This window comes from Vipera berus, assembly GCF_964194415.1.
Source record: "Vipera berus genome assembly, chromosome: 1".
NCBI classification, from domain to species: domain Eukaryota; kingdom Metazoa; phylum Chordata; class Lepidosauria; order Squamata; family Viperidae; genus Vipera; species Vipera berus.
In genome coordinates, this window is record NC_138202.1 from 135,716,103 (window position 1) to 135,741,759 (window position 25,657).

Genomic DNA, 25,657 nt, shown 5'->3' on the forward strand with positions numbered 1-25,657 from the left:
AAAATCAAAGGTACAAGTACAGATTGGGCAAGTCCTGGCTTAAAAACAATAACTGTGAGAGGTACGTTGGAGTCCCAATGGATGATCACTTGACCATGAACCAGCAGTGTGCAGCAGCAGCCAAAAAAGCTAATACAATCCTGGGTTGAATAAACAGAGGCATAGAATCAAGATCATGTGAAGTATTAGTACTGCTTTATAAAACCCTAGTAAGACCACACCTGGAATGCTGCAGCCAATTTTGGTCACCATATCACAAAGAAGATGTTGAGAGTTTGGAAAAAATCAGAGAAGAGCAACTAAGATGATCAAAGGCCTGGAGACTAAAACATACAAAGAACGGCTGTGGGACTTGGGTTTGGCTAGTCCAGGGGTAGGCAACCTCAGCTCTTTTATGACTCATGGACTTCAACTCCCAGAATTCCTGAGTCAGCATAGCTAGTCTAAAGAAAGGAAGAAATAAGGGAGACATAATAGCAATATTTTAGTATTTGAGGGCTGCCACAAAGATGAAGAGGTCATGTTATTCACCAAAGCACCAGAGGGCAGGACAAGAAACAATGGTTGGAAACTGACCAAAGAGAGAAGCAACCTGGAATTAAGGAGAAACGTGCTAACAGTGAGGACAATTAACCAGTGGAATAGCTTACCCCCAGAAATTGTGGGTGCTCCATCACTGAAGATTTTAAAAAAGAGCCTAGACAGTCACTTGTCTGAGATGGTATACGTTCTCCTGCTTGAGCAGGGGACTGGACTGGAAGACCTCTAGACCTTAGATTGCAATAAGCAGGAACAACTCATTCACAAGGAAAAGGGGATCAGTAACTGATGTATTTTAACTGATGAATTTAAGAGTAGTATCCAAGGTAGTGAGTTAAATGCCAGCAAGATTGCAGGAAGAGGGAAGGGAAGAATTAAAACTTCCTGATCATGTAAAACTATATGCCAACTACAAATAGGCATGTACAGAAACACATACAACTTTATCAATGGATCAATAGGTATAAATCAGTAAATGTTGAGTGTAAGTATGGGGGGAAAAACAGGGAAAGGGAGAGAAATTAGCTGAATCATAAGGTCTTTGTGGGTCCATGGGTCTTGATCCAGCTCAGCATATAAGACACCTCTTGTAATTTATTTTTTACACAGCAAGCAAAGTCATGCTTGTAATTTCATTTCCAGGAAGTAATTCACTATAGCAAATTTCTTATGCCTCCACTTCCCTGCAATTTATAAGCAGCAATAAAGCAACGAAACAAGGTTGAGCTAAGCATATTTAGATAGGCATTTCAAAACAAACTAATTCTCTGTTGGAATTGTAGGCAACCTAAGTATGAACTAAATCTATGTATTGCTACTCCTAAATCTACTTCCTACTAAGAAGTAAGGAAATTAATTATTTCAGCTAGCACTTTCTCTCTCAGCTATTTTCTCCCTTGGACTCACCACGTAAGTTCTTTCCTCTTTCCATCTTCTTCCATTTTTGCTTAAATCTATCTGTAATGAGTAGACCTGCTCCCCACCTCCTTGTACCTCTTCTTCCTTCACTGCATCTTCTCCTGAACTCCTCATTTATCACCACCTCAAAACTTGGCCCCAGGCTCCCCTGGAACCAATAATCCTTCAGAGCCAGCACTGTCATGGAAACCATTTTAGTTTGCAGGCCATTACCCTCCTTGTCTCTTCCTCTTTCTTCTTTCATAAATCTGTTTTTTTTCAACTCTCCAGCTCTGTCCTCTTCCTTGCTAGCACAGCAGCCATCCCTTTTTCCTGTGAAAAACATGTTCTCAAGGTCTGTTATTAGCTAAAAAGAATGTTTTTGGGTAGCTGAATAAGTGAAAAGATAACAGAGAACTATGGGTGACTGCATGCTGTCACAAGGTGGCAGTCAACCTTGATCATCTGGGAAAGGAAAAAGATAAAATTGCAAGAAAACAGAAAAAAAACTTAGAAAATTCTATTATGCAAGGTGATCAGAAGGATGCATGAAGAAACTATAAGTCTGAGATTATTTGAGTGACAAGTATGTCACTTATTCTTTGTTCTGCTTTATAATTTCTTTAAAGCATTACAGAGTAGTGAGTTCTTGTCAGGGTTGATCTGGGTGAACCATCCAATGAGACATCAGTTGTTCTTATCTTTGGGAAATTTGAGAACATATCCATGCTATTCTATAATAACAATTCATTAATAATAATTCATTATTCTAGGTTATTAATACATTGTCTCTGAAATTATCTTTTAATCTACTAGCTTTTATCATCATGCTGTCCAATGGCATGATACATATATTGATTAAATAGAACATTTTTTGCCATTAATAGTGTTAGTGTACTAGTAATTGTACATTCCCCCTTCATGGATTACTGCCTTGTCGTGGCGAAGGGGCTTGCGTAATTCAATGAAGCTATGAGCTATGCCGTGCAGGGCCACCCAAGACGGAAAGGTCATAGCAGAGAGTTCTGATAAAATGTGATCCACTGGAGAAGGAAATGGCAAACCACTCCAGTATCTTTGCCATGAAAACCCTATGGACAGTACCAAAAGGCAAAACAATATGACGCTGGAAGATGAGCCCCTCAGGTCGGAAGGCGTCCAATATGCTACTGGGGAAGAGCAGAGGGCTAGTACTAGTAGCGCCAGAAAGAATGAAGCGACTGGGCCAAAGCCGAAAGGACGCTCAGCTGTGGATATGTCTGGTGGTGAAAGGAAAGTCCGATGCTGTAAAGATTTTTTCTCCATAGGAACCTGGAATGTAAGGTCCATGAATCAAGGAAAGCTGGACGTGGTCAAACAAGAGATGACAAGACTAAACATCGACATCTTAGGTATCAGCGAACTAAAATGGACAGGAATGGGTGAATTTAATTCAGATGACCATCAGGTATACTACTGCGGGCAAGAATCCCTCAGAAGAAATGGAGTAGCCTTCATAGTCAATAAAAAAATAGGAAAAGCAATACTGGGATACAATCCTCAAAATGACAGAATGATCTCAGTTCGAATCCAAGGCAAACCATTCAATATCACATTAGTCCAAGTCTATGCCCCAACCACCGGTGCTGAAGAGGATGAAATTGACCGGTTCTATGAAGCCCTACAGCACCTTATAGAACTAACACCCAAAAATGATGTCCTTATCGTCATGGACCCAACATGACTGCTGGGATCACTTCTTTCCGCCGTTGAAGGATGGCTTGGACTGGTGGATGGACATTAGGGAGAGAATGTTTTGTTCTCCCCCCCCAGACTGGCGGTGCGGGCTGGCGTTGTGAGGATTGACAGAGGCCTGGCCTGCCTGTTCCTTACTTCTTTTGTTGACAGGCAGGCATTATGGCTAGCCCCATACCTGATGGGAACTAAGATCCCCCTATGGATAATCCAGTGTGGACGGGACCGAACCGTGGTGGGAGGACGGTTCTGGACTGGTCAGCGACCACCTCACTGGTGTGGGAGACCAGTTGGGGTGGGCCTGGCTTGGGACTCCCCTTTTCTCTCTCTGTTCCAGTTAGACTCCTCAGCCGGAGTGAGAGGACGGCTGAGGTTGTCCCTTGGAACTCCATCTCGGGTGAGAGCTGAGATGGCTTTGCAGATTGAGAGATATGCCCACTGGACCTGTTCTTTTTCCATCTTCGTACCATCAATGAACAATCCTTTGGCCATATTTTCAACATCGGCCCCAAGAGACTAATTGAGTGCTATATGATCCATCGTTATTCCGAAGCGGACTTGTATGCCCTTAGGGCGGTTCCTGCCTCATGGGCGTGACCTGTCGCCTGTTTTCATACTCCCCTTAATGACGGGCCCAAGCCTTGGGACTCCGAGAGGTGGTTGGGCTTGGATAGGGGCCTCGAGTTAAGACGCGCTAAGAGGCCCCTGATCAGATTTTTAGCCGGTTATTTTAGGAGGTTAGGGAGGGGGAGGGAGGGGGGGTGGGGAGGGAACTTGTAACCGGCACTCAGTCTGGTCCTGTTAGAGGTCCTGGTGGGACGGGGTTGGGGGAGGTGGCTGCTGGCGCTGGGAATGTGGGGGTGGGGTATCGAATCCCCACGGCGATAGGGTATGGCAGCAGGTGTTTGCGAGGAGGGTCATATCAACATCTGGGATCGCGCCCCCGCTATCTTCGAGCAGTGGCGCGCTCCGACCCTCCGGTTAGCACCCTCTTACCCAGGGATGAGGGTGATCAGGCCCCTGAGCTCAGGCTGGTCTATTTTAACGCTAGATCCGTAGTTAATAAAGCTCCCCTCATCCGTGATCGGATCGAGGAGGAATGTGCGGATCTAGCGTGCATCACGGAAACCTGGCTGGGCTCGGAGGGAGGGGTGCCTCTCACCGAGTTATGCCCGCCGGGTTTCCGGGTGCTGCACCAGCCACGGGCTCAGGGCAGGGGTGGTGGGGTGGCAGTGGTTATTCGGGAGACATTGTGTCCCCGGGAGGCCACCATTGTCCAGATGGCCGGGAGTGAGACCCTCCTCTTGAGGTGTGGTCCTCGGGTTCAGTTGGGCTTGTTGCTTACATACCTGGCGCCCAGCTGTGTGGCAACAGCCCTGCCCGAGCTGCTCGACACCCTCTCAGGGTTGGCGGTGGAGTTCCCCAGGCTCGTAGTCCTGGGTGACTTCAACCTGCCATCACTGGGAGGGTCGTCGGAGTTAGCTCGGGAGTTCATGGCTTCCATGACAGCCATGGGCCTGACCCAGGTTATTGAGGGCCCAACTCATGAGGGGGGTCACACTCTTGACCTGGTGTTTCTGTCTGGACAGTGGTTGGATGATCTGGGAGGGGGTTCTCCGTCCATCACCCCTCTGTCATGGTCAGACCATTACCTCCTGAGGCTAGTTTTCCGTCATGCCATCCCCCGCCGCTGGGCGGCGGAGCCGACCAGGTGGTTCCGCCCCAGGTGCCTAATGGACCCAGATCGGTTCCAGAGGGCGCTTGGGCCTATACCTATCACCCTTACCCACAGCCCAGTCGATGCCCTGGTGGAGGCCTGGGAAACGGCAGCCACCAGGGCACTCGACTGCGTTGTACCCATGCGACCTCTGACCCGACGCAGATCCCGTTGGGCCCCATGGTTCTCTGTGGAGCTCCGGGAGATGAAGCGGCGGAGACGAGGTCTAGAGAGCGGTTGGAGATCCAGCCGATCCGAATCCGACCGATTGCAGTTAAGAACCTTTATAAGGTCTTATCTTGCGGCGATAAGGACGGCGAAGTCTAACTACTTTGCCGCCCTTGTCGCGTCCGCAGATAATCGCCTGGCCGCCCTGTTTAGGGTGACTCGCTCCCTCCTAAATCAGGAGGTGAGAGAGGATCCCTTGCAGGGACGAGCCGAGGAGTTTAGTCATCATCTGGCGGACAAAATCACTCGGATCCGGACCGGCTTGGACTCTGACTGGGCAGAGTCTAATGTGGAGGAATCAGGCGGTCTTGAGCACGTTATCTGGAATGAGTTCGACCCTGTTTCCCCTGATGATGTGGACAGGATCATGGGGAGACTGAGCACCACCACCTGTTTGTTGGATCCGTGCCCCTCCTGGCTAGCTTATGCGGCTCGGGAAGGAACACGAGGCTGGTTCCATGCAGTAATAACTGCTTCCTTGAAGGAGGGTGTCTTTCCTGCCGCCTTGAAGGAGGCGGTGGTGAGACCCCTTCTCAAGAAGCCTGCTTTGGACCCGGCTGTTTTAAACAACTACCGTCCAGTCTCCAACCTTCGCTTTCTGGCGAAGGTTGTTGAGAGTGTGGTGGCGCATCAGCTCCCTCTGTTCCTGGAGGAAACTGATTATCTGGACCCGTACCAATCGGGCTTCAGGCCCGGACACAGCACGGAGACGGCATTGGTCGCGCTGGTGAATGATCTCTGGAGGGCTAGGGACAGGGGTTGCTCCTCTGTCCTGGTCCTATTAGATCTCTCAGCGGCGTTCGATACCATCGACCATGGTATCTTACTGCGGCGTCTCAGGGGGCTGGGAGTGGGAGGCACCGTTTTACGGTGGTTCTCCTCCTACCTCCAGGGCCGCTCACAGTCGGTGTTGACAGGAGGGCAGAGATCCGCCCCGAGGTCTCTCATTTGTGGAGTCCCTCAGGGGTCGGTTCTCTCGCCTCTCCTGTTCAACATCTATATGAAGCCGCTGGGCGAGATCATTCGTGGTTTTGGGGTGGGGTATCATCAGTACGCTGATGATACCCAACTTTTTCTTTCCACCCCGAACCAACCCAGTGATGCCCTCTCCGTGATGTCCCGGTGCCGGGAGGCGGTTCAGGTCTGGATGGGGAGAAACAGGCTTCGTCTCAATCCCGCCAAGACTGAGTGGCTGTGCATATCGGCATCTCGGGTTAACCAAGTTATTCCATCTTTAATGATGGGGGGTGAGGTGTTACCCCCCGTCGATAGGGCTCGCAACTTGGGCGTCCTCCTGGATTCACGGCTCAATTTCGAAGACCATATAGGAGCCGTGACCAGGGGGGCTTTTGCCCAGGTTCGCCTGGTGCGCCAGTTGCGTCCCTATCTGGACCGAGACGCCCTACGCACAGTTACTCATGCGCTTGTGACCTCCCGTTTGGACTACTGTAACGCTCTCTACATGGGGCTGCCCTTGAAGACCACTCGGAGCCTTCAACTGGTGCAGAATGCGGCCGCGCGAGTTGTAATGGGGGTTTCCCGATACTCCCATGTAACACCTCTACTCCGTGAGCTGCATTGGCTTCCGGTTGCCCTCCGGGTGAAATTCAAGGTGCTGGTTATCACCTATAAAGCCCTACATGGCCTGGGTCCGGGATATCTGAGGGAACACCTGCTGCCGGCATCAAATGCCCTTCGCCCAGTGCGCTCCCACAGGGAGGGTCTGCTCAGGGTCCCGCCGGTAAGAGACTGCCGGCGGGTGACACCCAGGGATAGGGCCTTCTCGGTGGGAGCGCCTGCCCTCTGGAACCAGCTGCCGGTGGAGCTGAGAACTGCCCCCGACCTTCGATCATTCCGCCGGGGCCTGAAGACCTGGCTCTTCGAGCTCTCGGGCCCAGACTGAGGAGGAATTTTTAATTTGGGGTTCTTTTTAACTGACTACAGGGTTAATTTAATATTTTTTAATTTGGTTCTTAATTTTTGTATTTTGGATTTTTAATTCCCTGTAAACCGCCCTGAGTCCTCAGGGAATAGGGCGGTATATAAATATAACCAAAATAATAAAAAAAAAATAATAATGGGGGATTGGAATGCTAAAGTAGGAAGCCAAAAGATAACTGGAATAACAGGCAAGTTTGGCCTTGGAGTACAAAATGAAGCAGGGCACAGGCTGATAGAATTTTGTCAAGAGAATATGATGGTCATAGCAAACACTCTTTTCCAACAACCCAAGAGAAGGCTTTACACATGGACATCACCAGACGGTCAACACAGAAATCAGATTGACTATATGCTCTGCAGCCAAAGATGGAGAAGCTCTATACAGTCAGTAAAAACAAGACCAGGAGCTGACTGTGGCTCAGACCATGAGCTTCTTGTTGCAAAGTTTAGGCTTAAATTAAAGAAAGTAGGGAAAAGCGCTAGGCCAGTCAGGTATGAATTAAATCATATCCCTGTTCAATATACAGTAGAGGTGACAAATAGATTTAAGGAATTAGATCTGATAGACAGAGTGCCTGAAGAACTATGGACAGAGGTTCGCAACATTGTACAACAGGTAGCAACCAAAACCATCCCAAAGAAAAAGAAATGCAAGAAAGCAAAATGGCTGTCTGAGGAAGCTTTGCAAATAGCTGAGGAAAGGAGGGAAGCGAAAGGCAAGGGAGAAAAAGAAAGATATGCCCAATTAAATGCAGAATTCCAAAGAATAGCTAGAAGAGATAAGAATGCCTTCTTAAATGAACAATGCAAAGAAATAGAAGAAAACAATAGAATAGGGAGGACCAGAGATCTTTTCAAGAAAATTGGAGAGATGAAAGGAACGTTTCATGCAAAAATGGGCATGATAAAGGACCAAAATGGCAGGGACCTAACAGAGGCAGAAGAGATTAAGAAGAGGTGGCAAAATTACACAGAAGAACTAAACATGAATGAGCTTAACATCCCTGACAATCACAATGAGGTGGTCACTGACCTCGAGCCAGACATCCTAGAATGTGAAGTGAAGTGGGCCTTAGAAAAGCTGAGCAACAACAAAGCTAGTGGAGGTGACAGTATTCCAGCTGAGCTATTCAAAATCTTAAAAGACGATGCAGTAAAAGTGCTACACTCAATTTGCCAGCAAATTTGGAAAACTCAACAGTGGCCACAGGATTGGAAAAGATCAGTTTACATTCCAATTCCAAAGAAAGGCAGTGCCAAAGAATGTTCAAACTATCGCACCATTGCACTCATTTCTCATGCTAGTAAAGTTATGCTTAAAATCCTACAAGCTAGACTCCAGCAGTATGTGGATCAAGAACTACCAGAAGTACAGGCAGGATTTCGAAGAGGCAGAGGAACTAGAGATCAAATTGCTAACATACGCTGGATCATGGAGAAAGCTAGAGAGTTCCAGAAAAACATCTACTTCTGCTTCATTGACTATGCTAAAGCCTTTGATTGTGTGGATCATAACAAACTGTGGCAAGTCCTTAAAGAGATGGGCATACCAGACCATCTTATTTGTCTCTTGAGAAACCTATATGCGGGCCAAGAAGCAACAGTGAGAACTGGACACGGAACCACTGATTGGTTCAAAATTGGGAAAGGAGTCCGGCAAGGCTGTATACTGTCGCCTTGCCTATTTAATTTATATGCAGAGCACATCATGAGAAAGGCAGGGCTAGATGAATCAAAAGTTGGAATTAAGATTGCCGGAAGAAACATCAACAACCTAAGATATGCAGATGACACCACTCTAATGGCAGAAAGTGAAGAGGAACTAAAAAGCCTCTTGTTGCGAGTGAAGAAGGAGAGTGCAAAACTTGGGTTGAAACTAAACATTAAGAAAACCAAGATCATGGCATCTGGCCCTCTCAATTCCTGGCAAATAGATGGGGAAGAAATGGAGGTAGTGACAGATTTTATTTTCCTGGGCTCCAAGATCACTGCAGATGGGGACTGTAGCCAAGAAATTAAAAGACGCTTGCTCCTTGGGAGGAAAGCCATGGCAAATCTAGACAGCACACTAAAAAGCAGAGACATCACCCTGTCAACAAAAGTGCGTATAGTCAAGGCTATGGTCTTCCCAGTTGCAATGTATGGCAGTGAAAGCTGGACCATAAGAAAGGCTGAACGCCAAAGAATTGAAGCCTTTGAACTCTGGTGCTGGAGAAGACTCCTGCGAGTCCCTTGGACTGCAAGGCGATCAAACCGGTCAGTCCTAGAGGAGATCAACCCTGACTGCTCTTTAGAAGGCTAGATCCTGAAGCTAAAACTCAAATACTTTGGCCATCTAATGAGAAGGAAGGACTCACTGGAGAAGAGCCTAATGCTGGGAAAGATTGAGGGCAATAGAAGAAGGGGACGACAGAGAATGAGGTGGCTGGATGGAGTCACTGAAGCAGTGGGTGTGAGCTTGAATGGACTCCGGAGGATGGTGGAGGACAGGAAGGCCTGGAGGAACGTTGTCCATGGGGTCGCGATGGGTCGGACACGACTTCGCAACTAACAACAACAACAACAAAATTGTTCATTCAAGAGAGAATGCAATACTTCCCAGATCCTTAATGAATATTGGAATGTAACAGATAGATTTACAGATGTTCAGAACAGAAGATATTGGGAGGAGCAAAAGAGGGTCTTTTATCAATACACTTGTTTTGCATGCAAAAAGTGCTAGGTTTAATCACTGACTGTAATATTATGATATGATTTGATTTGATATAATACAATATATTATATGATAATATTCATTCTCCAAATTAACTGTTGCTACAAGGGATGCGGTGGCTCAGTGGGTTAGGACGCTGAGCTTGTCGATCAGAAGGTCGGCAGTTTGGCGGGTCAAATCCCGAGTGCCGCCTAACAGAGTGAGCGCCTGTTACTCGTCCCAGCTTCTGCCATCCTAGAAGTTCGAAAGCATGTAAAAATGCAAGTAGAAAAATAGGCACCACTGCGGTGGGAAGGTAACAGCGTTCCGTGCGCCTTTGGCGTCTAGTTATGCCGGCCACATGACCGCGGAGATAGCGCTGGCTCTTTGGCTTTGAAACGGAGATGAGCACCGGCCCCTAGAGTTGGAAACAACTAGCACGCATGTGCGGGGGAACCTTTACCTTTACCTTTTTACTCATTAGAAGGTAGAAAGGTAGAAAACCCAAATTCTAGGCCAGTAAAAGGCAACTTTCCCTAATTTTAAAATGTATAGATAAAAAAATATAACTTATGGAAATTCATGATGCTGCTAAACAACTATATATTAAACATACATGCATTTTAAGAACATAAAAAGTAGCCCTAAGTATTCTGGGAACATGTTACAGTACAGTAGTATAGACAATCTGCTGTTTAAATATAGGATATGTGTTTAGGTATAACTTTTTATATAGAATCATAGAATCGCCAATCTGAAAAGAAATTTAGTTTGTTGTGTTTTGCCATATAGTATCTTTTATATGGTTGTCTAGCTTCCAATTACATACATAGTAAAGGGACCCTCAGCATTTCTTTGAGTGATTTATTCTGCTGATAAACTTCTCTTACTATCAGAAAATTTACTCTGACATTGAATTAGAATCTCCCTTTTTGTAACTTACATCTAATATTCCATGTCGTACTTTCTGGAATGTTAAAGAGATCTTGATACTATTCTGTACAACATTGCTTTAGGCATCATCTCCCACCCCAGTCTACTCTTCTTGATGCTAAACTTTTCCAATTCCTTCATTCTCTTCACCAGATCAGTTTCTATTTCTTTTATCATCCTCACTGTCCTTTTCTGAATCACTTTCAGTTTTTATAAATCCTCCTTAAAGTTCATTATCCAAAATTGGGCATGGTACTAAAAGTGTGATCTGATTTATTACAGCATGGGTGTCAAACTCGCAACATCATGTGATGTGTCACGGTGTGTCACGACTTTTTTTCCCATTGTCGGCAATGGGGTGGGTGTGGTTTTAGTGTGACACATCTGGCCTGCGGGTTGGCAGTTTGATGCCCCTGTATTACATCATGAAAAGGAACTCTTGCATCCTATGACATGAAAACTCTATTTATTTTTTATTTTATTTTTTATTTTAATTCCATTTACATCCCGCCCTTCTCCGAAGACTCAGGGCGGCTTTCAAGCTTAGCAGTAGCCTTCATTCTATGTATATGCCTGCTTATTAGGGCTTTCACACACCCCCAAGCAGCATTATTACAAAGTCAGCTTATTGCCCCCAACAATCTGGGTCCTCATTTTACCTACCTCGGAAGGATGGAAGGCTGAGTCAACCTTGAGCCTGGTGGGATGCGAACCTGCACTAATTGCAGGCAGCTGGTGTTAGTTAAGGAGGCATTAGCCCACTGCTCCACCAAGGCTCTATTTGAGATGATATAGCTTAAAATTGTGTTTAGCTTTCCTGTGGTCACATCAGATTGCTTTTTCTTTTCTTTTTCTTTTTCTGTTTTTGTTTTTTTGCCTCTGAGTCAATCTTGACTCTGGTGACTATATGGACATATAGTTTTATAAGTGGTTTGCCATTAGGTTTTTCTTAGGGCTAAAAGAGAGTGACTGGCCCAAAGTCGCCTAGTTGGCTTTTGTTCCTAAGGAAAGGCTAGAACTTGGATTCTCCCACTCTTGAACCACTGGATTCACCACTAGAACAAACTGGCTTACCCTATGGCTGATTTTGAACAGTAATTGTAATAAATTATTACTTGAATATCATGTTCACAAATACTGTTACCAAGCCAGGTATCCCTCATCTTATATGTATGCATTTATTTAGTTTCCAAAATGAAACATTTCAGATTTCTCTCAAGTTCCGTTCTACTACTTTTAGTTTATTGTTCAGACCTCTTGGGAGGGTCTCAAATGTGTTCTAAGATATTTGTTATCCTATCTAATTTTGTATCATTTGCATATTAGATAAACATTCCTTCTATCTTTTCATTAAAATCATTGAAACTTGTGGAAGAGTACAGGAACCAGAACTACACCTTGTAACACCTCAATTAAAATCTTACTGCATTTTTATGGGTATGGTATTTTTAAGGCAAACAGGTACTCCCTTAGCCATCATACAATGTGATCCACATTGAAGACGGTTCATAATCAGAATTTCTTAAAATACTTTGTCAAATATTTACTTAAAGCTAAGGTTGTATTTACTATATTATTCTTTCATTTTGTTGATCTGCTTTTCATACTGAAGATATATCTGCTTATTCTTTAACAATATATAGCCCATTGCCCACCAGACATTCTATTTTGATGTCAATATAGATTAAACTGATCTGTCTCTATGTAAAAGAGTGAATGGATGGGGAATCTGGCATTTAAAAATACAACAATATTAAAAATTCATCAGAAGAACATCTTATTCTGACCTTCTCTATCCCGTTGAACATCTACATTTTTCAGCCAAAGATTTCAAAGGGCAATACCAGACTATAAGTGCTGAAATACAATTTATAATTATATTTTGATGTTATTCCATCTAAAGGAAAGTGTTATCTTGTGGTGCAGAAGTGGAACTTTAACTCACCCAATGGAACTTTCCCTGCATTTCCACTTCAACAACAATGAGAGCAAGAGATCTACAGGAAAAGGTTCATCTGGTGGGCTGGTAGTAATTCCATTTGGTGGGTGCTCATCTTTAAATACAAAACAGAGTGCAACAGTAGAAAAATTGCATAGTGTATATGCATAATTCATTGCTGTTATTTCAAATTTTTGTAAGGGGTGCAAGAATATATCAGAAGCGTTCTAGGGGTGCGAGGTATAGAAAAGGTTGGGAGCTACTGATCTAATTTAATCCATGATACTTTTAGTCTATATATAAAATGTGTTTTCATGTTCCATAAGACACTTCCTTGTTGTTTTTTAAATAATATGAACCAGAATAGTACAAATAACAAGTTAGGATATTCTTCATTACAGTTTTCTGCATGTTTATATGTGCTGGTCGTTCACGGCAATGATCATAAGTATGCAGGAAAAATAAATATTAGAAAAAATACCTTTTTTATTATTTTATTTTTAAAAACTATCTCTTTCTCTTCTAAAGCTTGTTAAACATTGAGGATGACCGAACAATTAAAATTGAAACAGAGTATAATCATTTGAAATTATGAAAAGGCTTGTGCTATAAAACAGGCAGATAGCTAGAATAAAAATAAGATAAATTTAAAATTTCCTATAGAAAAAATGCCTTCCCGAATAAGGAATTATTTACTTTAAATTAGTCACTTTGGGTAGTGAGAGGGGCAGCATATGCAGTAAATTTAATAAGTAAAAATAAAATAAAACAGTAAACTCAAGTAATACATTAATTCAAAGCATAACAATAATCCTAGAAACATGGGGAGGCATGACGCAAGCATCATTAGTGTAACAAAATCCAATAGGTCTCCCCAGACATCCTATCCCACTATGTGGGAAAATAGCAACTTTTTTAAAAAATGGAACATCATCAGGATAGGAGGCAACCAGATTTCTGGGGACCTGTCAAAGGACAGGCCCCAAGGCAGAGCAGGCAGTCTTCCTCAATCCTGAGAGATGCCATTGCTTGATTAACACTTTTGCCAATTCTTAAAGAGATAGACACAAACTATGGGAGATAGCTGTCTCTTAGTAATGTGTTATAGTTAATATTGTATACAAATGGACCATATACAAAATAAATAAGGAGTTTTTAATCCTCACATCAATAATCCACTAGTGTGGATGACTTATTCCATATCACAAAGTTTTTGAGAACCAATTTTAATTGCTAACAATGAAACGAATTGATCTGACTATTAGACAAAAACAAATAAATTCCTCAATCCTTAATTTATGGAAATGGTCACAGTATGTGTGCAATACTTTTTGGCAAATTAAATCCCCCACACAAGATTTCTCTGTCTATTTGTGTTCAAATTATTTGTTTTCTTAATATCGTTGTAATAAAGACAAAAGTTTAATTTCATTCAACTGGCAACGATTTAATTCACCACTGACTCAATTATTTCATAAATGGTTTGGGGTGTAATATCGTTTTAATAGATAATCAGTTATCCAACAATTACGCTCTGTGGGGTGCTATAAGTAAGCATATTAGCAGATTATTCCTCTAATTTGATCAAGAAAGGCACATGGCAACTGTAGATATTCAGCTTGCAATATGGGCATATGGAGCAATATAGGAAAAGTCAATTTTGATCTGATATGGATACTTGGAATCAGGGCTTTTTTTCTCATAGAACACTCAGAACGGAGTTCCGGCACCTTTTTTGGATGGAACCTTGTAGGGTAGGCAAGGCGGGTTGTATGACATGTGCGAGTTCTGGCACCTTTTTCTTTTACAAAAAAAGCACTGCTTGGAATTCTATATTTATGAAGATTTATGAACAATCAAGGATAAAACATTAAATCATTCTATGATACATTAACTGCTTTTAGATTAATTTAAATTGAGGATTCCCCTCCACTGTCTGCATTAAATCCCTTCGTGTTGCACGTTTCTTGCTGTACAATATCTTTGCTTGATAGCATGACTGGTAACATTGATTGGAACTAACCAAGCAGGACTAAACCCTCTAGGAATATGTTCAGCTACCTTATATTGTTCCATATTTTTCAACACCAAGTTGCTACAACACTCCTTTACTCATTATTTGTCAGTGCATCAGCTGATAAAATGAAACTGTCAAAGTTGAAACCTGCTCCGAACCTTTTTTGGTATGTACTTGTGTGTTAATCCTCCTTTCTGAATATAAGAATGTTGTGGTTGAAGAACTATCAGATACGTATATTAGACACAATGCCAAATCAGTTTCTAGTGAGGGCTGACATGAAGTCAGCATTTATCTTAGTTACTGCTAGATGTAATAAGTGGCAGGATGACATTTATCACAGCATGCATGGAGTCCCAGCAAATAATAATGCAGAAGTGAAACATGTATTTTCTAGTTGAAAGGAATCCCTGTTTTTGCAGCAATATATTAAAACCAATAAAATACTGCAATCTGAGGGGACAGTCTAGAAAAAGGAAGATATAAGATTGAAATTCTGGGCAATATTGTTAAGATTTTAAAAGACAGAAAGGAAAAAAGGGAAACTATATACATTAAGGAAATAACAATTGAAAAATAAATTATTTACCTATTCCTTATTTTACCATCCTTTATCACCTTCATCCATTAATAGTTCCCCTGTTTTCATCCACTATGTGTCATAAAATTCAGAAATAAAAAGACTGTGTCCACAATAATATTGGCTCTTGGATGAGAGAGAGCTTGAAGGACATATTGCAGATTTGCACTCTGTAGTTGCACAGTATTACACTTAAGAGGAATAAGATCATTTAACATACAGAGATAAAAGTGAATTGTAATACATTGGGTATAAAGGGTTGACTGGCAAAGCAAATAAGATCTTAATTTAATGACTGATGTTTTGATTCTATTTACTCCCTCATAACTCATGTATTTACTGTACCATATTGAATGGATAGCCAAACTACATATAAATATTTTATTCTATCTGTGGTGAAGCTGACAAAATTGTAGTGTTTGAAATGTAAAAATTGTGTCAGCATCTGTTATTAAACCTGTTTTGTGAACAACAATAATGAATTTTAAAAATTTCAGTAGGAGCTGCTAAAAAAACTAGGATTTTTTTTCCAGATAATTCCCTCTTGGCATCTGTGCTGTTAAGTTACATTGTTTTGTTTATTATTAGGTAAAAATTAATCCTAAGGACAAGATGTACCCACACTGTAATTCTAAATTCATACAGGAATGTTAACCTCATGAAATATAACATATTTACTTATCTACTGTGTTAAAAGCAGTTTGCTCCCTAACAAATGTATTTGGTTTGCAGTCTTATTTCACAATTTTGCACAATTCTGCTGTAAATAATCTGATTAAATTAAATGCCCTATATACTCTAAGACAGGGGTGTCAAACTGCCGGCCCATGGGCCAGTTGCATCATGCGGAGGCCACACCCACCCCAGCTCCAGCAATGCAAAAAAAGTCATGATACGTTGCAACATGTCACGTGATGCGGCGAGTTCGACACCCGTGCTCTAAGACATTGTTTGTAGTCCTCGACTTACAACCATTCATTGGTGACCATTTAAAGTTACAACCAGTCCACACACATATGACCAAACACAGCATCACCGTGGTCATGTGATCAAAATTTAGGCACTTGCAACTGGCATGTGTTTACGACAATTGCAGTGTCTTGGGATCATATGATCACTATGTGTGACCTTCCCAACCAGCTTCCAGCAAGCAAAGTCAATTGGAGAAGCCAGATTTGTTTCATGACCACGTTATTCACTTAAGATACACAACAAAAAATATAATAAATGTGATCACATCTCACTTAACCTCCTTGCTTAGTGATGGAAATTCTGGTCCCAATTGTAGTGGTAAGTGGAGGATTACCTGTAACTTTAACTGTCCTTGTATTCCATATCATTTCCAGAGGAGCTGTTTGTTTCTTTACCCCTTGTTGCATCCACAGTTTAATTCATGGTAGACTTTTGTATACTGCTTCAAAGGAGGCTCACACACAAAAATCAATACAGATTTCATGAAGGCTTTTAAAAGTAAAGCCTGAAAATCAAGATGAACTAAACCTGATCAATGATGTAAGCATGAGGTGTGGCCTTACTCAGTCCAACAATAGGCAGTTGCTCTATAGAAGGTCTCCACCTATCAAAATCTCCCCACATATCATTTGCTCCATTTTCCTGGAGCACAACAGCACGACAGAAACTTTTTGCTGATTATTTTTTTTATTAAACACTTTATGGAAAGAATATAGAGAAACAGAAATAAGTGACATGTAAAAGTAAAGGGTAAAATACAAGTAGTAGAACATGCAGAAAAAAAACAAAGGCTTTCAAATGCCATAAAATTGCAATTTCCCAATCTACCTCAAATTACGTATAAAATCATACACTATATCCTATCACTTTTCCAACAAAAAACTGCAAGTCTTTAAACTAAAGATTAAATATTATGCTTTAAACTAACAAAACACAGTATAAACCACTAACTAAAACTATAAACTACAATGGATTAATACTAAAAGACAAATTTTGGATATGGTACAAATCCACGCCTTAAAGTATAATCCAAGAATAACTGACCTAAATCAACCAGATGGCTTTGTCAGAACTAGAATTCATGGTCTCCTAGTTTTTAACTGAGTGATTTTAATTACTGCACGAAACTGGCACTCCTTTAACAAACATATCTTTCATTAACTGCTACCATAGCTTACAACCCATGGACTGGACATGGCCCACCACTCAGAATCACTTGGCCTATGGTCAGAAAGGAAAGACATTTACCCAATGAAGTAAATATATTGAGAATTATTGTCTTAGGATGTTTCCATTGTTAAGGTTTATTCAAGGTATTATTACCTTATAAATCACACCTAATAAATGTTCCTTATGGGTGTAATGGTTGCATCCATTAGTAAAAGACTTTTGGCCCAGCAATGCATTTTGCTAACTGGAGAGGAAATTACATTTCCCAATCCCATTTCCCCTGCCATTTCCTATATATCACCTCCCAAAAATGTTTCAGTAAATTGATGGATACTCTGGAGTGCAGTGGATGTGAAGAGGGAGGATACGATAGAGAAGCAAATATAAAGTGCACCTACCTTCCCCCATTCTGTTATTAGGAGCAGTCTTTCGAACTAACCTGATGTTTTATTAAAAACTACATACCTCTGCAATCATGTGGAACTTTTTTGGGGAAAGGCATTATCCTTTTCCCATGTCTGTTAGTACTCGGTAGTGAAATATATTAAACTTTCTTCAGCATAGGCTTTAACATAGGATTTGCATCCCATGAATCTATTGACCTACAATTCAGTTACAGCGGAGGTGTCCAACCCTGGCAATTTTAAGAGCTGTGGACTTCCACTCCCCAAATTCCTCAGCCAGCTATGCTTGTTGGGTTATTCTGGGAGCTGAAGTTCACAAGTCTTAAATTTGCCAAGGTTGGACACCCCTGAGTTAGAGCAACAGCTGTTGTCTCTTATTTGGTCATACAGACTCTAGTTTTTCTCTAATTTCAGTATCCTTTGTCTTCTTCATATTAAATGTTAGGAAAAATTAAAACAAAAGGAAGATAACTTTCAAATTAGTAGCGTTAATTTATTTTGTGCCAACTGGATGAGAAACCTAGCTGGAAGTGTGTGCTGATGTATTGGTTCAACAATCCTCTATTTCAAATATCTCATTTGAAATATGTTGGAAAAAATAGTGCATTTAATTACCCTATGCAACATCATCACTGTCCTCCATTATCAAGAACTCATTTTACTTACGTTTTTATTACTAGGATTGCTTTTATGGATACATTACATCTTTTATTATTTGTCTTTTTTAAAAGAAAATCAGAGCAAAAATGAGATTAATATAAACTAATGCAAATATGTTCCTGCCTGAAGAATCATGGAAACAATACTTTTGACAATTATTCTAGCTTGCATACAAACATCCAAGTTAAGAGTTTGGCAATAACAATTCTTAACCAAATGTACCATCAACATCCACAATTGCCTCTCTTTCAGAAATAATTCACAGACTAATTTAAGACACAATTTCATTGACATGATATTTACCTCTCATTAAATAAATAAGACATGCATTTGTATATAATATTTTATTATTATTTTACAAGAAAAAGACACCACCTAAGAAACAATGTTATTTTTGTTATTGAATTTAGCTACATTCAACAAAAATGAGAATCAATTGCACTGTCTATAGCTCCCCATGAAAACCACTATAATTCCACTCTGTTAAAAGCAAAGAGCATTTTATCTTTTCCAGGAGAAAACCCAGAGATGAAATTTCACACACATTCTTTTAATCAATGTAGTTTTGAATGTTCAGATGTGAACACAAATTGATATGTTTTTGCTATAAAATTTAATTTAATAATTACATATTTCTTAATCATCTCTGCAATGAGTTGAAGACACTTTTTGCCCAGACTATCAGAAATTGACATACCTTGGTCAAGATGAATATAACCTTTCTAAAGAGATAGTAGAAATTTTATAATGTTGTGAAATTTCCTTATTTATGCCACATTAAGCTAGAAAAAGGCAAGAGCAATAGGCAATTACAGATGTTTGGTCCAATTGTTAAGCCATATATGTGCAAGTACATTTTTTTTCATTATGACTTTGTTAGGACTTCTTTGCCTGCTTCCACCAGCACTAATTGGGCTTTATACTGTTTGCCATTGTAGGCAAACACACAGCACACTGCTTACAATTTTTATCATACCTAGTTGGAATGCAGCCAGTTCAGATGGCTTGACAGAATAAATGGTGGTTGTGCAGTAGTAGGGAACAATGCCCAGCCCAAGTAAAAAAATGTATTCTAATAATGAGTGACAGATAGAATTTATTAACACCTTTCCTTGACATTGAGTCTATATACCGTTTCTGTGGAATCAGTTCACTCTAAGTACCTGACTGATCCTGTCTTAATTTCTAAGAATTAAGAAAATCTTAATCAAAATACATATGAGTGTTACACTGTAAATGCAAATGGCTCTGTAACTGATTGAAAATCAATAGTCAAACAAATGTGTAGAAATTTAGAAAGGGATGGAAGGGGAGGAAACTACTTTTAGCAGAAAATAGTTTCAATTACAGAATAATATGGCAAGATTCCAGTTCAAATTGTTTAATTAATTGATTTTTCATTCTCAGGCCATTTTCCTGCCAATATTATACATGTTCTATGATGTTGTTTTCTTACCTCTCTAAAATTCCTGTACTACAAGATGTTTTACTGCTCCTATATTGGAAATACATTATATAATATATTATTAACTCTGTAAACTGTAACGTTTCTAGTACTAGGTATTATGCTTGAAGAAAATAGTTTGATTAGTTTCAGCTACATTATTTGTTAATCTCTGACCTGCAGACTGAATTCATACACTAAGGCTAATCCTAAAGTGCACCCACCAAATTGCATCACCAAAACCTGGTAAAATTTTTCATAGTGTGTTCTTTTACGGTCAAAAATAAAGAACACTTCAAATCCTCTTCAAACCGCAAGATGGCTGAACCATTGAAATCCACCTACTACGATAGAAACTTTTAATCATGAGTCCTTCTCCATACCCTTCAGAGGCTAAATTAATTTAAAAAAACCCAAAAAGCAATATGGTCCCCCCAATATTGCGTCCCCGGGCTAATACAAAGTACAGATGGTCAGGTCACTAAATTGTGAAAGGTGCAAATCTTTGAAACAAGTAATGAGACTTATGTTCCTACCTGGAACTTGACTGCTTTCCCAAATGCTCAGGGATTTGAATTTTCTCTCTATCGTGTTATAGATATTCATCCAGAGACAGTGGCTGACCTGGCTTGCTGCCATGCCATTTGCCTTCTCCTTGTGAAGCCTGAACTATATCACTAGTTTTCCCTCATGTAACATTTGTCTGTGGTTCACTTTATGAACTAAGATTGTCTTGAAAGCCGGGCTTATTTTAAAAAAAAAAGGCTCAAAGAGCTAAACAGATATGTTTAACTATGTGTCTTTTTAAAATCAATATGCAAAGTATAAAGCACAATAAATTACGTACTGAATCCATAATATGCAAACTGCACTTTAAAAAAAGTTCTGAATGCTCACTCATGGGACAGGCTTCTTCAACACAGGCATAGAATCAAAATCATGTGAAGTATTAGTGCTGCTTTATAAATCCTTAGTAAGACCACACCTAGAATACTACATCCAGTTTTGGTCACCACGTTACAAAAAACGATGTTGAGACTTTGGAAAAGGTGCAAAGAAGAGCAACAAAGATGATTAAAGCCTGGAGACAACAACATATGAAGAATGGATGCAGGAATTGGGTATGGCTAGTCCAGAGAAAAGAAGGAGTAGGGGTGACATGATAGCAGTATTCCAATATCTGAGAGGTCACCACAAAGAAGCGGGGGTCAATCTATATTCCAAAGCATCAGAAAGCAAGACAAGAAACAATGGATGGAAACTAATCAAGGAGAGAAGCAACTGGAATTAAGGATAAACTTCCTATCAGTGAGAACAATTAACCAGTGGAACAGCTTGTCTTCAGAAATGGTGGGTGTTTCATCACAGAAGGTATTTACGAAAAGAGTGGACAGCCACATGTCTGAAATGGTATAGGATCTCCTCTTTGAGCAGGGGATTGGACTAGAAGATCTTTGAAGTCCCTCCCAGCTCTATTCTGATTAACTCTAAAAGTTGTATTATTTTTCACTCCAGTTTTTTTTCTCAATGAAGTATCCCTTTCTCTTTTTGTGAATCATAATTCTCACATCTTGCTTTTTCTATGTACAAATGTCCTTGTGTTTAATACAGAAATACCATTTTTCAAGGAAATTATATACCAGGACACTTATTTAATGCTAATATATGCACACACATATACACATTTTCCCTTTTCTTTATTTAAAGGACAGTGTCACTTGGAATTACCAGTAATGTAAAGCAGTTGCAGCCTCACTGTTCAAGTGACATTATCAGTGATATATATATTTGACAAGAAGAATAGCAGAGCTAGAAAGCAAAATATTCTGCAGGGGGGGAAACCAGTACAGAGTCCCATCTCAAAGAAGGCAGAGAGCTTCAGGTGATGAAAATCATCTGTATGTCCTCATTTTAAAACAGCCACTCCTAGCTTACATAGCATTTTGTCTTTCAAATTCAAATGTGACATTAGAAGATAGAATATATGGCATGATTTATATAACCCAAGTATTCCTAAGAGTGAATTATTTTAAAAGCATTTCTTATTCTTTGTCGTCTTCTTTTCCATTATTGTCTGCAAGCTGCCTAACTCTCAGTCATTTGGGAAGGTTAGTATATATTTCTTCAAAACATTTCTACCCCACTGTTGATTTTTTTTTAAAAAAAGTATTTACGATCAAATTGCACATATCCATGGGTGCCAGTCCCTGCCCTAAGGCTTTCTAGCTAAAAGACATCACACATAAGGAAAATGAGGGGGAGAGGGAAGAGGAGAAACAAAGACTCATGAGCCACTCACAGTTCTTACCATGCCCAGTTGGAATGCAAACAGTTAGTTAGTGTAACCTGATTTTTGTTATTATAAATTCTGGTTTCAAAAGACAGCCAGGGATTCTAGGTTTTCATATTCTAGATAGCTGGTGTCCATGGAAGGAGAGAGGAGGAACATTGTTATCCCATAAGAGCAACATTCCCTTATGGGAGAATGGCAGGTTGTTTACACAAAAGAAACTAGAGTTCAAACTACAGGAATATCCAGAGGGTATCTGCTTCCATAAGAAAGGTTACATACTTGGTTCCTGTAAACTGCTCCATATAAAAATGTATCTGATAAAGCAGTGTTTCTTCTAATCTTGGTTACAACAATGAGCCACACAGTGAAAATTTCAACAGAAATACTTAAATATCTGGTTATGAAATCAATTGAAGTAGACCTAATGCATGACTATTGGACATCTTACAATAAGAAGTCACAGTCTAGCCCCTTTGGTGAAAAACTGTTCTTTTTAAAAATTCTGGGGTTTTAAATGAATGGCTTTTAATGAAAACATTTTGAATTTGGATAGCCAAAAATTGCTTTGAATAAAACAGGTAGATAGGTCTGATACTTGGCCCTATGTGGTAAATATAAATATAATTTATATTTATTATTTAAATAAATATTAAAACTGTTAAGAACTTATCCCTCTCTATGCTTAAGGAGCATATATGCTTTAGAAAAAAAGAAGAAAAAGTGGTTTAAGGGGAGCAATATAAAGTATTATAAAAAGACATATGGCAGTTAGGTGGTTTTAACACTTGACAGCCAATTTGGTGCAGTGGTTAAGGCTAGAAATGGGAAAATAGTGAGTTCTAGTCCTGCTTTAGGTATGACCCTAGAGGGTCATACCTAAAGCAGGACTAGTAGGCAAGGGCAGACCACTTCTGAATTCTTGCCAAGAAAACTAGTTCAGGCATTCACCAGGATACTGATTTGAAAGCACACACACACACACAAGTCTTAACCCAAACAAATCACTACACATTTCATAATATGTATGAGATGATAGGTGAACACGGGAGACAACTGTGCAACCTGTATAATAATCACTAGAAACGTGAATGATAGATGAGAATTTGAAAATGGCCTGCCTCAGTGTGTGATCGTCCCTGCTCAAAATTCTAGAACTGATATAGGAAGCTCATCTTTCTTTCTGCTTGTATCCTTTTGAAAATTCTGCTTCCTTAAATCTTTTCTTGTTTCCCAAAATCCCTTTACATTCTGAAGATAATTTTAAAGGCAGCAGTGGTAAAAGTGGCAGAAGGAATGATACAGATTTGTGAAAACTAACCCTGCTTTGTCTCATCCAGACTGTTGCAGAGATCCAATTCAAATGGCACCAGGATTTCAAAATTTCACTCGCTCCTTGTACCGAAACAGAGTGACTGGAACAAATCTGAGAAATGGGCTGGACCAATATGAACTCTCCAATGGATTTGAACTGGAAATAGATCTTTCTGCCCATAAATGGCATGATTATTTTAGTTTTCAGACTTGAGTATCACAACGTCCATTTCAAACTGAAGTGCCAATGCCTACAGAAGAAAATATTTGTAATTCAGGGTTGATCTGTTGACTCCCTGAGTTTGGTTGTTTTCTTGCACTTGTTTCATTCCCCGGCTGGGCAACATCATCATCAGCTCTTTGAAAAGATATAGTAATAGATATGCTGTTTCATAGATCTGCAATAGCATATATTTTCCCTGGGAGTTTTCATCCTAGCCTAGACCTTTGGCCATAAAAAAGTGTCTCTGCTTATCTATAGAACCTACCATCTTGGATACCATAGTATGGAGAGCCCAAGTCATATTCCATCTCTTCCCTTAAATTCTTGGCAAGCCTTTTTTCCTGGCAGGGTACCCTCTATATGTACCCAAATGCTGCAGTTTTTCCCCCCTGTTTTAGTCAGGAGTTTCCTGTTCTCTGCTCAAACTGGAAATTGATGATATTTCAAAAATGATTTATTATCAAAAATAGTTATTAATATATAAAAACAGCTGGTGGTTTGGTACTCAGAAGGTTAGCCTTCAGTGAGTATATTAGTGAAATGTACCAAAATGTTTTAATCCATAAAACACCTGATCCATGAATAATTTAGAGATTAACTTTTACAGACATAATCAACACATGAAATACACATCCTCAGCTCCAGATAAATACGCATCATACAGTAGGCTACCTACTTCTGTCATCCTTTATTTTTGTAGTAGATCATCCTTCCCCTTACAGAGACAAAAATGCTGTTCCTCACAACTTAATTTAATTTTTTTTGTATAGTAATCAACTATGATAACTCCTCTTCTGCATACCACCATCCACATTTTAACTTTTTGGGTCTTGAGGAAAGGAGATAAGACATTTTGGAGCCAATAATTATTCAAGGAGACCTTTTTTCCTGTGTCATGGATAAATAATCTATCATATAGAGAAAGAGAGAGAACCTGGTTTTTCTAGACTACAGTTCCTAGCATTGGTTATGCTGATTTGGAATACATGAACTGAGATTCAACATCTAGAGGCCAGAGATTATGTTTCCCATCCTGAATACAGATTCATAAAAGCCCAAGTACTTTTGTGTACATGGAAGCCTTCAAAGTCATGTTCCCTTTTAGAGGATGTTTTTAAGAAATCATTATTTAAAATGCTCCATAACAATATTCTTGCTATGAAAGAAACTAAGCTAGTGCAGAAATGAGTAGCCACATTGCTTTACATTAATAGCTTTCTACATCATGAATTTACCATATGGGACACTCTTCCATTTCCACAGCCCCTGAGCCAATTATGTGGAAGCTATCAGCCACCAAGGTACTTTCCTCATTGACCTTGTTTATTTGAAGACCATTCCTTCAAATCATTTTTGAACTTCTAAGCAGAATTTAATTCATCAGCTTTGGCAGCTTGGCAATGCTTGAAACTTAAGTAGCTGTGTTTGGCCCAGATACAATTAGTGCAGCCAAACTTCCAGATGCTCAACATCTGTTCTTCTCAGCTGCAAATTAAGTCAAGCAAATATTCCCTTATATTCACATGTGAGGAAGCTTCTGTTGTCCTGCTTGACAGTATTTAGACAAAGAATGAAGTCTTATGGTGTGAAAGTCAGACTCTGTTACAATAGTATATGTGCCTTAAAGGAGCAGAATCCAGTCTATCAGAATGTTATGCCAGTTTCCAGAACAATATTTACCTCTTGTTTTCAGGTATATCCGTGTATTATCCTGAAGCCATTTGCAGAAAGGAACTGGAACAGAGCCAGACATTATTTTATACAGTATATCTAGTATTAAATGTGACAGAAGATAATACACTTGGTTTGTCTTCATGATGTTTTAATAGTAAAGGTAGGGAAAGTTGGGAAAACACGAAGACTTTGTTTAGAATATAACTTAAACTGTTGTCAGGGTTAACTTAATGACTGGAACAATCCACCTAACTTCAAAAATGTATTTAAATAGAAGATCAAGAATGA

General features: G+C 40.2%; 1 protein-coding gene across 4 annotated transcripts in view; it reads right to left on the bottom strand.

Annotated features, from left to right (window-relative positions):
* DPP10 (dipeptidyl peptidase like 10) overlaps positions 1 to 25,657 on the bottom strand; it is a 420,223-nt gene that overhangs the window by 317,170 nt on the left and 77,396 nt on the right. For 3 of the 4 annotated variants that reach the window (XR_014026226.1, XM_081326185.1, XM_081326184.1), the window contains exon 2: positions 12,628 to 12,736. The exons of the other annotated variant lie outside the window; for it this stretch is intronic. Coding sequence is in view for 2 of the 3 variants with exons in the window: in XM_081326185.1 (XP_081182311.1) it covers positions 12,628 to 12,648 (21 nt within the window). In the remaining variant the exon portion in view is untranslated. The remainder of the gene's footprint in view (positions 1 to 12,627; positions 12,737 to 25,657) is intronic. 4 annotated transcript variants of the gene reach the window in all.